This window comes from Euprymna scolopes, chromosome 16 (assembly GCF_053919585.1).
Source record: "Euprymna scolopes isolate OS-2025 chromosome 16, ASM5391958v1, whole genome shotgun sequence".
Classification (NCBI taxonomy): Eukaryota; Metazoa; Mollusca; class Cephalopoda; order Sepiida; family Sepiolidae; genus Euprymna; species Euprymna scolopes.
This window is the reverse complement of record NC_136497.1, coordinates 59,695,645-59,711,879: the sequence shown is the minus strand read 5'-3', so window position 1 is coordinate 59,711,879 and position 16,235 is coordinate 59,695,645. Positions and strand designations below refer to the sequence as shown.

Genomic DNA, 16,235 nt, shown 5'->3' with positions numbered 1-16,235 from the left:
GATCTTTGATTCGCATTTGTATATAAAAATTGTAACGAAAGATGTTTTTCTTTTTTTTTGATAATGCCAATCAGACATTACTTTTAAATATCTTGAGTTTTTAAATTTCTCTACAACAGACTTCCCTGGATATGTTTGGATGCAAATCCCGTTGTTCTGTAATGAGTGGAATGATGCAAGATAATCAATTTGTTGTTGGATGTCCTGATGTAAGTATATATATTTTACAATTTTCTTCTAAACTGTCTATGTTTCATTTTACTTCACCGTAAAATTTCAGAAATCAAGCAATCTGATTCCTAATGTTCATCTAATGTTCTCCTTTAATTCTCACATGTTAACTTAGTGAGGAAGTAAAGCACATTAATTTTTCTTCTCTCTAATCAATTATGTTATAGTATATCTTACATGTGGTCTCTTGGTCTGACCAGATTCCAGGACAAGAATTCCTCTAGTCTGGTGGAGTATCCAAGAAAGTGCTCTTACTTGAAGTAACATCCCTAGGAGAAGGTGCACCATTCCTTGTATGGGCTAGTGTATAGCTGTGCCAAGAGGATATTATTTGGACTTTGAATACTATGTTATTTTGAATGTTAGGTCAGGTTGTTCTGACAAATCCTTCTACATAAAGACCGAAGACACTTGAGCATGGCGCCTTGTAGGTAATTAAAATTCTCTAGAACGTAATTCAAACCAAAGTGTATCAGGAACTGCTTGTGATGTAGAGAATGTATTTTTACTACCATGTAATAAGGTCTTATAAAAATTCATCATTCCTAAAACATCTTTTTGAAAAATCTAACAAAATTTCAATACTTCTTTCTTTTCTTTAATTGTACTAGTAAAATATATTAATAAAAAAAGATAAAAAGACAGTAATTAAAAGTAATGAACAGTCTTGATGAAAGTGAGGAATTCATGTATAAACGTGTAAATATTAGTGATAAGTATTTTTGGGGGGAAGGTTTGGGAAGCTGCTGCTTATTATATCTAGGCACATTTCCTTCAAAACTTGGAGCAAAGTATTTTCAGCATGTGTTCATTCTGTCATCTTGCATGGCGGTGAGGCATGAACCTCAAACACTTTTGATTTGTAATGGCTTCGGCATAATAATCATGCCATGATCAAGTGAATCTGCAAACTGGAGGAACGGATCCATTCAACAATGCTTCATCAGAAACCTGGCATTGGTGGAATTATACATGACTTACATGCACAACATTTCAGGTTATACGACCATGTACAGCATGCCATTTCTTGCATCAACTTAATATATTTCCCAGTAGTTGTGTAATATTTCCCCCACTCTATATCTGTGCCTAAATCAAAACGCGGATTTCATGAGCAAAGCTTCTTTCTTAGAACTGCACGCCTGTGGAACTCTGTTCCGTCTGCCTGCTTCCCTCCGGACTACAACTTGGATGTCTTCAAGTCTAATGTTAACAAATTCCTAATGAACCGCCCCCCTAATTAAACACTTCATAAAATCTCCTCACTAACGTGATGTACTTGCAATAACCCTTATCCCTGAGTGGCTTCCGGGCCTTGATAAGTGGTGATCACTGGTAAAAAAAAAAAAAAAAAAAAAAAAAAATATCATGCTTAGATATCGAGGCATTAGAGAGTGTGGTAGATCAAGGAATACATAGTTTGAGTGTAATAAACAATATAAATACATGCAACCTAACTAATGTCAGCCCTTTGGGTCGAACCACATGGAAAATGGGTGTGAGACCTGCCTGATGTTGCCCACCATTTTTTTTTATTTTATTATTTTTTTTTATTACATTTTCACCCCAAACAAGGCAAATTGCCACTTTGGTGTAGGGGGCTACTATCAGGGGCAACAACTACTGGGGTACTATGTAGGGATTTGGGCAGCAAGATGTCGGTTCACGTTACACTTGAACTTCTGCACGTCAGTACTGTTGGGGAAGCATGGACCTGGAATGGAATTCCAGAGTCTAGCAGTTCTGGGGAAGAAACTATTGGAGTAAAAAGATCTTTTACATCTAGGGATCTCTACAGTGTGGGGGTGAGATTTAGCAGCCTGTCGGGTTTGTCGAGGGTGCTCACGTCGTGGGGGCACAAGTGATTGGAGTTCGTCAGAGCATTCACCACTAAAATACTTGTAGAAAAGGCAGAGGGATGCAACATTTCGTCGATGGGAGAGAGGCTGAAGCTTAGATGCCAGTTCAGGGCCTAACAGGTTTGCGACTCTCTTTTGAACCTTGTCAAGGAGCGAGAGACTAGTAGCAGATGCACCAGCCCAGATGTGACAGCAATACTCCATACATGGGCGAATGGTGGCCTTATAGATACTCAGCATCTTTGATAACAAAACTAGATGAAAAAGTAGACAGTAAATATGGAAAGTGCATTAGTCATAAAAGATTCACTATTTTCAAAAATATTACTGAATATTCCTACTAAATGAAAGAAACAGAAATATTCAAAGTGATTAAAATTACTTTTGGAGCACCGTGACTTTTTTGTGTTAATTATAAGTATTAGGTACACAAGAATTGCAGTAGAATGACAAGTAAGCTGAGAGAATTTATTGTAAGAAGTGGAAAACAATGGAGACAGATGAAAACTAAAATGTGCAGAAAATATATTTGGATGATGAGGCTATTCAAGTTGCCCAGACGTTTTTAACTAAAAACTGTTAAGTAAGTCAGGATCTGGTTGTTTCTGCATGCAAAGATGTCTCAGATTCGAAATTTCTTCTACACTATTTATGTGTTTTTTATGTGCTTTGTCTCAAACCTTTTCTGACTTTGCATGCAAGCATTCAGCTTTACTGCTATTGGTGTCATCAATAAAAACTTGCAATCCTGCAGGTTAACAAATAGCTGACCAACGAGAAGGATTTTCTGTAGACTAGACAATCCTGAGGCACGATCTTCATGAGTGATATGTAGAAGTCCAACTTGTTTAATAATTCAATTCAATTTATTTGACAAAAAATAAAATAACCGTGATTCAATTGCTATATAGGGAAAGCTTGGTAGAAAGTTACACAGAAAAGCATCTGTCCAAATTCATCTTGAATTGTTGCGTTGTTGATACATTTATTACCTCCCTTGGAAGTCTGTTTCAAGTTCCAAGGATTTTGATTGGGAAAGCGACCCTCTTTCAGTTTAATTGAAATCGATGGTGAAAAAGTTTCTTGTAGTGTTCATGTAGACCTTTTTTTGATGTAGGAGTGAATAACAAATACTGAGGTTTATCATAATGTCTGTTGATGAGATTGTAGGACAAAATAAGATCACTGTGTAATCATCCACATCCAAGAAAAAAAAAAGGTTAAGCTTTTTTGAGTTGGCATCCATAAGGCAAATCTGATAGACTCTGCACCAAATAAACAAAACATGTAAAATGGACGTTAAATCGAATATAATTTAGTGAAATGAAAATAAAAACATTCAGTTGAGATGATGTAATATCTCATCAATTTAAATCTAATAAGCAGATAATATTAATTTTATTTTGTGTTCATCAATGATCAAATCAAATTAAAAAAAACAACTTTTAATAACATCCAAAATAGTATAAAAGAAATAATCATATCTACATACTTTGTTGTTTTGGAAATGTATTTTATTTTATTTAATAAATTTGAAAATTCTGAGACCATATTGACACTGCAACTGGTATCGGAATTGAATAACAATTTTGGATTGATACAAGTGAACAATGAAAACCTGTGTGGTGAGTTAATATAGAGCATTTTTACAAAATGGAAGGTTTGTTAATATTTATCATACATCTCATGGTTAATGTTTGTGTTTTATAGGTAGTTTACTTTTATCAACCTGATGAACGGGGTCCTTGCCTTGCTCTTGAAGGAGAAAAGCTAATGCTCTTCTGGTTTCGGAGTTATTTGGTCACAGTGTGTCGACAAAAGCGATATATGTCTCCGATGTAAGTAGTTCTGTCTCATAAACATACATGTCAGTTTATATTTCTATTTATATGAAGTTACGTGTGTGCATATGTTTATATATTTCTATGCACAGGATTCACTCTTAAACTAATTAACTAATCATTATGAATTTTGGAAAACAATAGGTATAACTTTTATAGCAATAGGTATAACTTTTATATAAGGTTTAATGGGCTATATTTAGTTCAATTAAATTTTGTATAAAGATGCCAAAGAGATGGACATCAATAAATAAATATTCTCCAAATTTGAATTTCTTTGTGGTATTTTAAACGGGTTTAAAAGACATAATATGGACAAAACCTCCCATTCGAAAATTCAAATAAATATTTCAAATTTGCATTAAATTTATCCCAGAATAATTAGATGCCATTTAAACGAGATTCTCTGGATTACACGTTCTATTTCTTAAGACTCCCTAAGCTTAAACCTGAAATTTTAGACATTTTCAAAAAGTCAAACTATGTAATAGATGTTGATGAAAATTTGAATAAGGATTTTATACATAAGGTTTAGTATCATTAAATCTTCATTTTAATCTTTGTAAGAGACCATAAAATTAATGTAATATTCTGTTTGGTAAATTAATTTTACCCATTCTGGGATGCATATTCTAGTTTTAATATCAGTTGATGTTATATACACTCAAGCTCCAAATCACTGAATATGTTTTTATTCAAATAGTTCAAGTCTTTCCAACCTTGATAATCAAAGATAACAAATGTTCGATTTCTAAACTGTATCTTCTCTCTTCATAATCATATATATATATATATATATATATATATATATATATATATATATATATATATATATATATATGCTAGAAGAATACCTGTCTTGAGACAGGTAAGTGATAAGTGATAAAGTTTATAAAAAATAAAGTAAAATAATAATGTGCTCACCTTAATCACCATGTTACCTAGAATATGTAAAGTGTTTCAAAAAATGTACTCACACTTTAAATGTTATCAGCATTATCTGGACGATAATGATTATCAATTTGAAAATTTGCAAACATGATTCTTTAATTACACTTGTTTTCTGTATTCAAAGCTATTCCATTTATTCTATGTTCATAAATGAAAGGTTTTATCATCATTTGAAGTATGAGTACCTGAGTACATTTTTTTAGGCATCCTGTATATTCCATAATGATCAGTTCATTAGTTTGGGAGTAAATGCTATGCATCAATGTATCTGTCATAAATGTCTCACTTTATTAGCTAAACATTAAAAAAAATGAATTTCTCCTGGTCCTTTTCCTGTGATATCTGTCATTGAAATTGTAAAAGTATTACCAACATATTTCAGGTTCAACAGCAGATTCACAAATCTGTCTTATCTATGGGTAATCCAGTTAGTAGCAATTTGGCTTGTCTATTCCTATACTTTTTAGAAACTATTCCAAAAGAGGTTGATGTATGCTAGAACAAAACAACTAAACCAGACTTCATGAATAAATATTTGAAGATGTAAAGAATTTTAAACATAAGACTTTTTCCAAAATTACTGGAATCAGCATTAAATAACTCCAAAATGGTGTATATGCCATAAAACAAAAATAACCAACCAGCTTAAGAATAATCAATCCCTAATATGTAGCTGATGAATTTGACAATATAAAAATGACATTTAAATCCCTTAATTCTCCCAGATACTTCATCCTCCACATACTTCACAAGAAAGAAACCCAAACCACACTTCTCATGCCCTCAGATCCATCACGCTACCTACAAACATGCACAATGAACATATTTACAACACCTTGTCCAAATATGGTTTTAGAACCATGTAAATAACTCTTCAATTCATCAGAAATCTCATTGGCAAATACAAAAGTGTTGACATTACCCCTACAACACAAGTTGACATTTATACTAGAATGTGTATCACGAGTGCATGTAAGGTTCATATCACAAAGAACTGAGTTGAATAGGGTTGGGTTTTACATTTAATGCAATAAAAAAAAGATTGATTCTTGTCCAGAATTCTCCCTATTTTAAAAAAAACAAAAATTAAGAAAAATCTGTATGATGTATGAATGTGTGACAAAACGGAAATATCATATTCCAAAAATCATGTAAATTTATTTTTAAATAAAATCAAATTTTATGAATAATCGAGGAGCAACTGTCTTGCCAGTCATTCATGTTGTAATGCCTACAAATTTCCATTAATTGCTTAAAAATGATTTATAAAATTAAACTACTTGATCAATTTATATGATTTTTTAGAATATGATATTTTCGTTTTGTCACACATTTGTACATCATACAGATTTTTCTTAATTTTTGTTTTTTAAAATTGGGTAATTCTTTCATATTTTTGTTTCATCACAGGTATGTACATCATAGATATTTTTGTTTATTTTTAGTTTAAAAAAAATAGGAATTCTGGACAAAAACCAAAATTTTCTCTCTGAAGAAGATATCAATTGTGCCATAACAACATATGAATTTAGTAAAATCTATCCCACACAAGATTTTCATCATTTATATCATCTAGATGAATACATGTGAAAGTTGGTTTCACTTCTCACACATATGGTAAGGGCACAACAACTTATTTCAAGTAATTCAAGATAGACAATAGCAGCATATCTGTTTTATATATTGTTTATATATGTGTTGGGATCATTAATCAGAATCGGAAAAATCAGAACTCTTTGGTGTATTGGAATCAGAAAATTAGTGATTATTTTCCGATGCCAAAAATAATTCTTTTAATTGCTTTTTTGTTTTTATTTAAAATTTAATTTATTATTGATGACACTAATTATAAAATAATCAATATTTATTGATTTTACACTATCAGTAAAACTAAAATCTATAGATTTCTCTCCACAAGTGTATTTGTATATTTGCAGAAATATATGCACATATTGCATCAAAAAGTAAAAAATAATAACAGCTCTATAGCAAAATATTTAACGATTTCAAGAGAATCAGAATTGGAATCAGGAATTTAGAACAGAATCAGTAATTGTATTGGAATCAATAAAATTATTAGACTCATTCCATCATTAATATGTATATGTCATCTTAGTAGTAAAGTTAATTAATTTCCATATATTAATTAACTATATATATATATTTTAATCCAATGATTATTTTCATTTTAAAATAACATAGTTCTGTTTAGGAATATTGTTTTCTTTTGTGGTCAAATGTTGGCAAGTCAATAGAATTCAGAAATGCTAATGATGGTGAATTCTCCTTTTTAGTTGTTTATGCATCACTGTTGTGTTCCTTTGTTTTAGAAGAACTGACTTGATTTTTAACAAGTTGTGATCCATTCCCCTCACCTTCACCAATGCAAATTGATTTCTTTTTTACTTTTTCTTACGGTTATTTCTAAAAGATAATTACATCTGTATCGGAATCACCTACTGTTAGTTAATGTTTATATGAATAAATGTAAAAGTTTTTTTGTTTTTACAGAAACAAACTTTTATTTATAAGTTTTATTGCAAGCATTTTAAGTAAAGAACAAGTATATATATATATATATATATATATATATATATATATATATATATAATGATTTGAATTCAGAGCCAGAGAATTATAAAAGTTAAATAAACATACAACTACCACCTTTTAAAGAAGGGTGGAATATATGAATTTCATACCATGATGCAGATATTGCAAAACGGTAGACTGTTCTGAATGCCCACTAGCCATGAACTGTAAATATTTGAACCCTATCCCTCCAAATTTAAATTACATTCCCAAGACCTAGATAAAAAAAATTACCCATAGATTCAATGCTGAAACTAATTCCCAGCAATGCCACATATTGCTTATTATTTTGATGTCACTCCCACCACTCTCATTGTGCTGATGAGATTATATCTAAATAAATATTGTCTCCAAAATGATTGTATGCTATATCTGTTTTTTGTTTCTTTTGTATTGATTTTGTGGAACAGAAACTAGACTAATTCATTAAATTCATTTACTTTACCTTTAATATATATATATATATATATATATATATATATATATATATATATATATATTAAACACATATTGGTTTTCAGGGTTTGTATTACTGTACACATAGATTCGAAAAAGTTGTCAAAAAACCAATATATAACAAATAAATGTTATCAAAGGCAAGATAAGTTACTTTTCTACCAAACTGGATATATTTTTTGTGCTTTTATTCAATTTAACATATTTATTCAGCTCGAAAAACATACAGTGTTTACCGATGTATTCGAAAATTCAAGATGGCGTCTCACACCCTCTTTAACACCGTAAGTATGGAAAAAGGTGTTATAAATAAAAAACTATACAAAATACTATTAAAAACCCGCCGAATATATGTCAACCTATGTCACGGTAACATATATTGAGCGAGTTTTTAACAGTATTTTATCTGGTTTTTTATTTATAACATCTTTTCCCACACTTACCGTGTTAAAGAGAGAATAAGACGCCATCTTGAATGTTCCAATACATCGGTAAACACTGTATGTTTTTCGAGCTGAATAAATATGTTACATTGAATAAAAACACGAAAAATGTATCCAGTTTGGTAGAAAAGTAACTTATCTTGCCTTTGATAACATTTATTTGTTATATATTTGTTTTTTGACAACTTTTTCGAATCTATGTGTACAGTAATACAAACCCGGTTTTCATATCATAATTAACAAAACTAAAACAGATTTGCCCTAACTAATTTTAATGCTTCTAGTTTCTGCTTTCCATGAAATACTTCATTGTTGTTCTTTTTTGAAGAAATTTTGTAATTGCAGTCGACTAAAAGGTTAGGACTGGTTCCACTAGGGGAGTTTTATTATCAGCTTAAATGATGCAAAAAAAGTTAAGGGGAGCAACTCAACTCTAAGTCTATCCAAACCTGTTTATATCCGGTTTTAAGAATGACTAACAATTTAGCTTAGTTAATTTTTTTTTTTTTTTTTGTTAACCACTTTATCACTCTTAGATAATTCTCTGATATTGGTAATATTTTAAAAACTGAATAAAGTTAATATCTATTTTGCCTAGACTTAAAGTCAACAGAAAAGGTGACAGTGGTTCAGTGGTTAACAATAATAGACTGACAACCTGCGTGTACCAAGTTCAAATCCAGTTCATTCCACAGAAAATACTTTCACTTAGGAACACTGGGAATCTTCCCATAAGTATGTGATATCTTTCTAGAAAGAATTCTTAATAGAAAGATATTTGCCAACAAAATGATGCTCAACAACAACAAGAAGCAGCAGCAAATAAGAGATTTTTTATTTAAGTTAAAAACTATTTGAATAGACAGCAATCTAAGTTGATATTTACATTTTTCAGGAATAACAGTGGAATGGAGATGAATGTAGTCACCATCTATGATATACAAAATAAATTCATTGCCTTTCTGGCTCATTTCCCTGAAGTTATTGATGTTGTATATGAATGGGGAGCCATTTTTGTTTTGGCAGGAGACAAAAAGGTCAGTTTTTTGTTTTTAATTTTAAAAACAATTTTTAATATATTTTTCTTGTGTGTGTTTTTGTTTTTCTTCATTTTTTTTTTGGATGATTCTAGTTATTTGAAAATATAATTATTAGTGTTGGGACGATTCCTAATTTTTATCCGATTCCGATTCCGATTCCAGGAAAATATTGATTAACGATTCCGATACCAAGTACGATTCCGATTCCGATTCCTAGGGAATTTATTGTTTTGAAATATACCAGGTAGTTTTATACTTATGATCGGTAGTTCCCAAATATGTTCCCTAACTTTGGAAGAGATATTTTATGTCTACACCGTCGTGTTTTGGATTAAATAAAATTATTATATAGCAAATTAAACGGAAAAATTAGCAAAATTTATTCTAGAGAAAATTTATTTTACTTAATTGGAATACAGAAAAAAAAAACTCAAAGAAAATAGGATTTATCCTTCAGAGAAAAAAAAAAATAAAATAGAATTTATATAACAGAACAAAAACAAGAAAATTAGAGAATAAATACACACGATTCATTATTTTGGTCCTCATAACAGATTTAATGAATTAAATAAAAAAAATATAGCGGAAGAGAAAGAAAATATATACTAATTAAATATAAAAAAGATAAATATTTAATTTAATAATTTATAAATGAACGTGCGTAATGAAAAAAAAAAAAACAATATACCACGTGACATGGCGCCGTAGATACAAAATAACCGGGTTTGTATTACTGTACACATAGATTCGAAAAAGTTGTCAAAAAACAAATATATAACAAACAAATATTATCAAAGGCAAGATAAGTTACTTTTCTACCAAACTGGATACATTTTTTTTGTTTTTATTCAATGTAACATGTTTATTCAGCTCGAAAAACATGCAGTGTTTACCGATGTATTGGAAAATTCAAAATGGCGCCCGCCGCCCGACACTCTCTTTAACATGGTAAGTTTTGGAAAAGGTGTTATAAATAATAAACTAGACTAAATACTATTAAAAAAAACACCGAATATATATCAAAATATGTCACGGTAACATATATTGAGCGAGTTTCTAGCAGTATTTTGTATAGTTTATTATTTATAACATCTTTTCCCAAACTTACCGTGTTAAAGAGAGTGTCGGGCGCCATTTTGAATTTTCCAATACATCGGTAAACACTGTATGCTTTTCGAGCTGAATAAACATGTTACATTGAATAAAAACCCGAAAAATATATCCAGTTAGGTAGAAAAATAACTTATCTTGCCTTTGATAACATTTATTTGTTATCTATGTGTACAGTAATACAAACCCAACTATAAGTCCTTAGTAAAATTCTATTTATAAATACTTTTTAAAATGAAATTATTTAATTAATCGTAAATATTATTTAGACATAAAAATTAACTGATTACAAAACCTTGTAAAAATATATATATTAATTTCTTTTTCGTTCGGCAAAGAACTGCACAAAACACTTTTAATTTTCAATTTAAAATTCTAGAAAAAAGATTATATTATTCTGCTTTTAATATAATCAAATTCAGGGTTTTATCTTTCTGGAGAAAAAAAAATAATGGATTTTATTTCAATGAAATTAAAAAAAAAAAAACTTGACTGAATTGAATTAATTACCCTTAAATTAACGAAGGGGTTATTTAATAACTTTAGGTTTGGAAGAGATAGGTATGGGGTCGATTTTTTTTAAACTTCAAAAGAAGCTGACTACTGTCAAAACTTTGCGAAATAATACAACGTGATCAATTTCATTTTAGAGATATTTCTTTCAAAAGCCTTCTTTTAAAAAAAGAAAAAAAAATATATTGTTCTATTAAACCTTTTACTGTTTAAATAATTTGACTTTGCTCGTTTTATTTTAAGAAAATATAAGTTGAAAAAGCATTTTCATTCAGTATTAGAAGATTTGTCAGTAAAAGAAAACAATCGCCAAAAAGATAAGCGTTTTTTTATTTTTACTCGCAATGTAGAGCCCTGCATACTTCTTTTCAAGTTAACTCTTTTGTAGTTTTGATTACAATAGATCTGAATGAATGAACCTTGTAAGGGAGGGGCACTAAGCATTGCCCTGTTAATAATGAATTTCTTTGGTTTCTTTTTATTTCTCTCTTGCGGTTAGAAATATCAGGAATTTTTTTTCTTTTTTTCAACATCAGACTAAAAGAATCGTAATGAAGGAATCGGAAAATTAAGGTATTTTTTAACGATGCGATTCCGATTCCGATACCTCCCAAAATACACGATTCTTACGATTAACGATTCCGATTCCGATTAATCGTCCCACCACTAATAATTATTCAATTATTGGTACTTATGCAACTTTTTTAATCGGATTTTGAAATAAGTTACAATTTTTAAAGTATCTTTTGTTTATTAAATTGTTAGGTGAATGTACAGAATAGTTACAAAATGCCCTGTCCTTTCCATGTTAAAAATGGGTTTCTAAATAATAACATTATTATTTCAGCACGGTCTGTATTTTGGATAAGTACAAAATTAGTTTACACTAGCAGGAAGACTCGACGTTGCTCAGGATTGGCTGAGGAACATTGTCCATTTTTGCTATGTTAATAACACCACATCACTTTCTTTTTTTTTCACTGCCCCATCCCCGACCCTGTTTTTTTGCCTTGTAATATAGTTGAAAGAAACTGAAAATTTGGAACACTCTTTGAATTAGTGTCTCATACATATGGTTAGATTTCATTAACATCAAATATACGTATTTGATGTCTTAAGGGGTGGGATCTGCTCCATAGTTCCCATAATAGATATGTAGATTAGCACATAGATATTAGGGAACATTACTTTTCCTAGAGAATTTTATGCATATGATTTAAATTTCAATAAATAGGATGTATTTGAATTTTTAAAGGAGGCTCCTTTAGAGAGCACTTAAAGATTCAGGACCACTTCCATTGCCTTCCTTGGAAAATTATGTACATGAATGCACTTTTAGTTTTTATGTAGATTCTCTAGCCTTTCTTTCTGTAGGTAACACATGCACCGATATTGCCATTTATATATAGAGACTAGCAGGATGACCTGACTTGTCTGGGATTGAATGAGAATTTACTATTATGTACTTTTTCACTATGCTCATAACACCATATTACTTTCTTTGTCTTTATTACACCCCCCCCCTTTTGTTTCACTCTCTAATATACTCAAAAGAAACTGAAATGTTGGAAAACATCTCTGAATTAATGTCTTATACATATAGTTTAAATTACATTAAAATTGGACATAGGTATTTGAAGTTTTATGTTTTTTTTTATTTTGATGGGTCATTAGAGGTGGGGGGGCATATATTTGATATATAGAGGGTTAGATAGAGATTTGGGACCACTTTCATTGTCTTCTCCAGGAAATTTTATACATATGATTTGAATTTTATAAAAATAGGATATATTTGAAGTTTTAATTGACTTATGCCATCATGACTTGTAAGTTGCGCTTAGAAATTGAGGAATACTTTCATTGTCTTCCCCTGTAAATGTTACATAAGATATGCTTTGAGATTTTATGTAGATTCTCTAACCTTTCCTTCTATAAGGAACATGCATACGTACAGACATTTAATTATATACACAGACATGAGAGCAAAGAATAGACACTAAAATAAATATTTTTCCTAATATTTATATATGCTTATTTATATCTACAGATAAAAATAGTGCTGAAATAACTTAATCTCATTAAAATTGCATCTAACAACATTGAAGCATGCCACGAACCAAAGGAACATCAGACCTATCAGAATTTCTGTGAGAATGAATTATAGGTCAACACAAAGGTGGTCTTAGTCAATGCAAAATAGCAGGAAATCTTTCAATAGTCCTTTCTACTGTTAATAGAATGTTCATAAAATTCACAAGAGAGGACAAAGAGCGCACAAACTCTCATCCAGGTCACCTGCAGGCCCCCTGAAAGAACTTTGTGTCTTGTGAAAAGAGATATTGAAGAGGATCCTCTGTGCAAGGCCTCTGACATTGCAACACAAGCTAGTGTCAGTCCCAGAACAGCTGTCAGGTATCTTCACAAGCTGGGTTACTGTGGTAGAGCTGCAAGAAGGAAACCTCTTCTTCATTCTGCCAATATCAAGTGCAAAAAAGATTGGTCTTGTAGGATGGTGGAGAGACCTATGACCTTTTAGACCAATATATTTTTCTCTGATGAGTCACGATTTGCATTATTTCCCAACAGTGGAAGATTATGGATATCGAGGCTCCCTCAGCAAGAGTTTGACTTAAAACAACTGCAGCCAATGCTGAAATATGACTTGGTGGAGTGCGAAGGAAACATCAATTCTGCTAAATTTATTTCAGTATTACATGAAAGATTCCTACCAATATTCTTAAGTGGTAAAATGAACCAAGTTAACTCCCTATTTTTGGAAGACGGAGCTCCTTGTAACTCTGCTAGGACAACACAACATTAGTTGAGCCAAAATGGGATTAATAAACTTCCATGGCCAAGTCAGTCCCCAGATATGAACCCAATTGAAAACCTTTGGGACATATTAAACCGAAACCTTCACAAAAAGAAAAGGAAGTCATCTTTTAAGCCTGAACTTTTAGCATTATTGCATAAGACATGGCAAGAAATTCCTCAAGATGATATTCATCAATTGATCAGAAGGGTCCTAGCATTAAAACAGGAGACATAATGTCACCTAAGCATTACTTATTAAATTTGTGACCATTTTTATTTTGTTCTATAAATTATATGTTTATTGAAATAAACTGTTTCTATGGGTGTCTATTCTTTTCTGTCATATTTGTGTGTATAGATAAGTTACATAACCATTTTCTAGTAGAGAAAATTTTTTTTTTAATAATGAAAAAGTTTATTTACTTTTTAAAATTAAAGTTTTAAATTCATTTTTTTTTTTTTTATTAATGTTTAAATTGGATTATACATTTTTGCATTCTTTCATAAAGATTTATATTTGTGAGGCCCATAATGAGATATAAAGTCTTTTGTCAAGAATTAAAATAAAAACATGTCCAATTATTTTGGTCTTGATATGTATTTTTTAAATTTTCTTTTAAGAAAGCATAATACAATCTTGTGACTAATTTAAATGCAATTGTACCAAAATGTAAGTTCTTTGTTTAATGTATGCTTTTAATTTTCTATTGACAGCTTTATCATCTGATAGAGAAAGACACCAAAACCAAATTGGATATGCTGTTTCGAAAAAATTTATACAATATTGCTATCAGGTAAGCAGTTTTTGATATGAATATACAATCTGCATTTATACTGCAGAAATATATTTTTAGTGGAATTCTACTTCTTTTAATCTAGAAAATTCCTCGAATATCTCATAGATGTAAATTCTCTGCTCCTTTTAAATAGGAAAATATTTATTTCTGACAAATCGCCAGAGCTTTACCTTATTTTTTTCATCACTATTTGGCTGGATTTTATTTTTTTCCTCTCTGATTCTTTCTTCTTCTTTCTTACTTTATTTTTCCTTCTATTTTCCTTTGTATTTTTGGTTGCATTTTTGTTACCCTATCCATCCCTTTGCTTGTCTGACTGTCTAGTCAAAGATCAAGCACCATTGACGCTTAGATCAATTTTCCATTCCATTTTTTATTCTTTTGGTTATCATACTCTTCATTGGCATGCAGATGATTTAGATAAGATTTTTTTAGATTAGAAAATATTCTTTGCATTTTCTATTGTCAGACTAGTTTCATTTTTTTCTACTCCATTTGACTGTCCTTTGGAATTCACTATACTCTGAAAACCTGAAACCAAACATCTAGTGTGTAACCCGTTTTTACTGACATCTGTATAATATCATGCTGGTTGAAAACCAGTTTGATCCTAAAATTAGCTTGTTCTTGCAAGCAGTAAGGTTGATGTCTTTCTCAACAATGCTCCACATATAATAGTCTGTAAAGATGCAATTGGGCAAGTTTGGGGCCAAATGTTTAGACTGGTGGAGTTCTCTGACTGCCACTTGTGTTTTTTTGTTGTTGTTGTTTTATGGTATATCCATCCACTCTAGGTTATTTAATGCCAAATCCAATAATTGGAGAAAAAATTTCTTTTATATGTTCAGATATTTATTTATAGCATTTAGTTTGGTTATTTTCTCAGGTAAAATTGTTGTTTTTGTTTTTTATTTTGTTGAACATAATTGAGTTTTGCAAAGGGAAATGGAAAAATATTAATGATGTTTGGTGCAGTTTAGGTTAGGAAGCTAGTATCTTTAGACAGCCTGATCTGGTAGCACATGGAGGAGGGTTTGGAGTTATGATGCAGCTAAGTCCTGCTGCCACACATACGACTTTTCTGAAGCTACCCTCTCCACTCAGCACTTGATAACAGCGGTCAGCAACTTAATATAGTTGTTTGAATTGAGTCTGAGTCCATTTTTAAAGATGGGAACAACATCAGATGGTGTTTTCTAGAAATAGCAATACACATGAAAAAGTTGAAATTGCTTAAAATATCTCAATAATTGCATGCATAAAAAGAGCTTGATGATATAATAAATTATTAAATTTTTAAAATATGACTAAAATTAAGGAAGTTATAACAATCTTTGTGCTGCATATATTTGGATATTTTTACCTCTTTAAAACCATATGCATTTTATTACACTAATTTTTCAGTAAAAATGTTATATCTTTGTTAAAACACAAGAGTAAGGAATGAAATTTGCCATATAAGTGTATTTTTGTGCAAGGAATTTAAATATGCTACTGAAAATCTCAAGAAATGAATGGTTTCCAAGTAATCTGCAGTAAATGCAAATAAATATGCTGCAATTCCTTAAAAATGCCATGTATCCATTAA

General features: G+C 30.5%; 1 protein-coding gene across 4 annotated transcripts in view; it reads left to right on the top strand.

Annotated features, from left to right (window-relative positions):
• LOC145295995 (vacuolar protein sorting-associated protein 11 homolog) overlaps positions 1 to 16,235 on the top strand; it is a 156,575-nt gene that overhangs the window by 35,851 nt on the left and 104,489 nt on the right. For all 4 annotated transcript variants that reach the window (XM_080142004.1, XM_080142003.1, XM_080142002.1 and 1 more), the window contains exons 8-11: positions 120 to 209; positions 3,801 to 3,928; positions 9,269 to 9,410; positions 14,565 to 14,644. In XM_080142004.1, the coding sequence (XP_079998130.1) occupies positions 120 to 209; positions 3,801 to 3,928; positions 9,269 to 9,410; positions 14,565 to 14,644 (440 nt within the window). The remainder of the gene's footprint in view (positions 1 to 119; positions 210 to 3,800; positions 3,929 to 9,268; positions 9,411 to 14,564; positions 14,645 to 16,235) is intronic.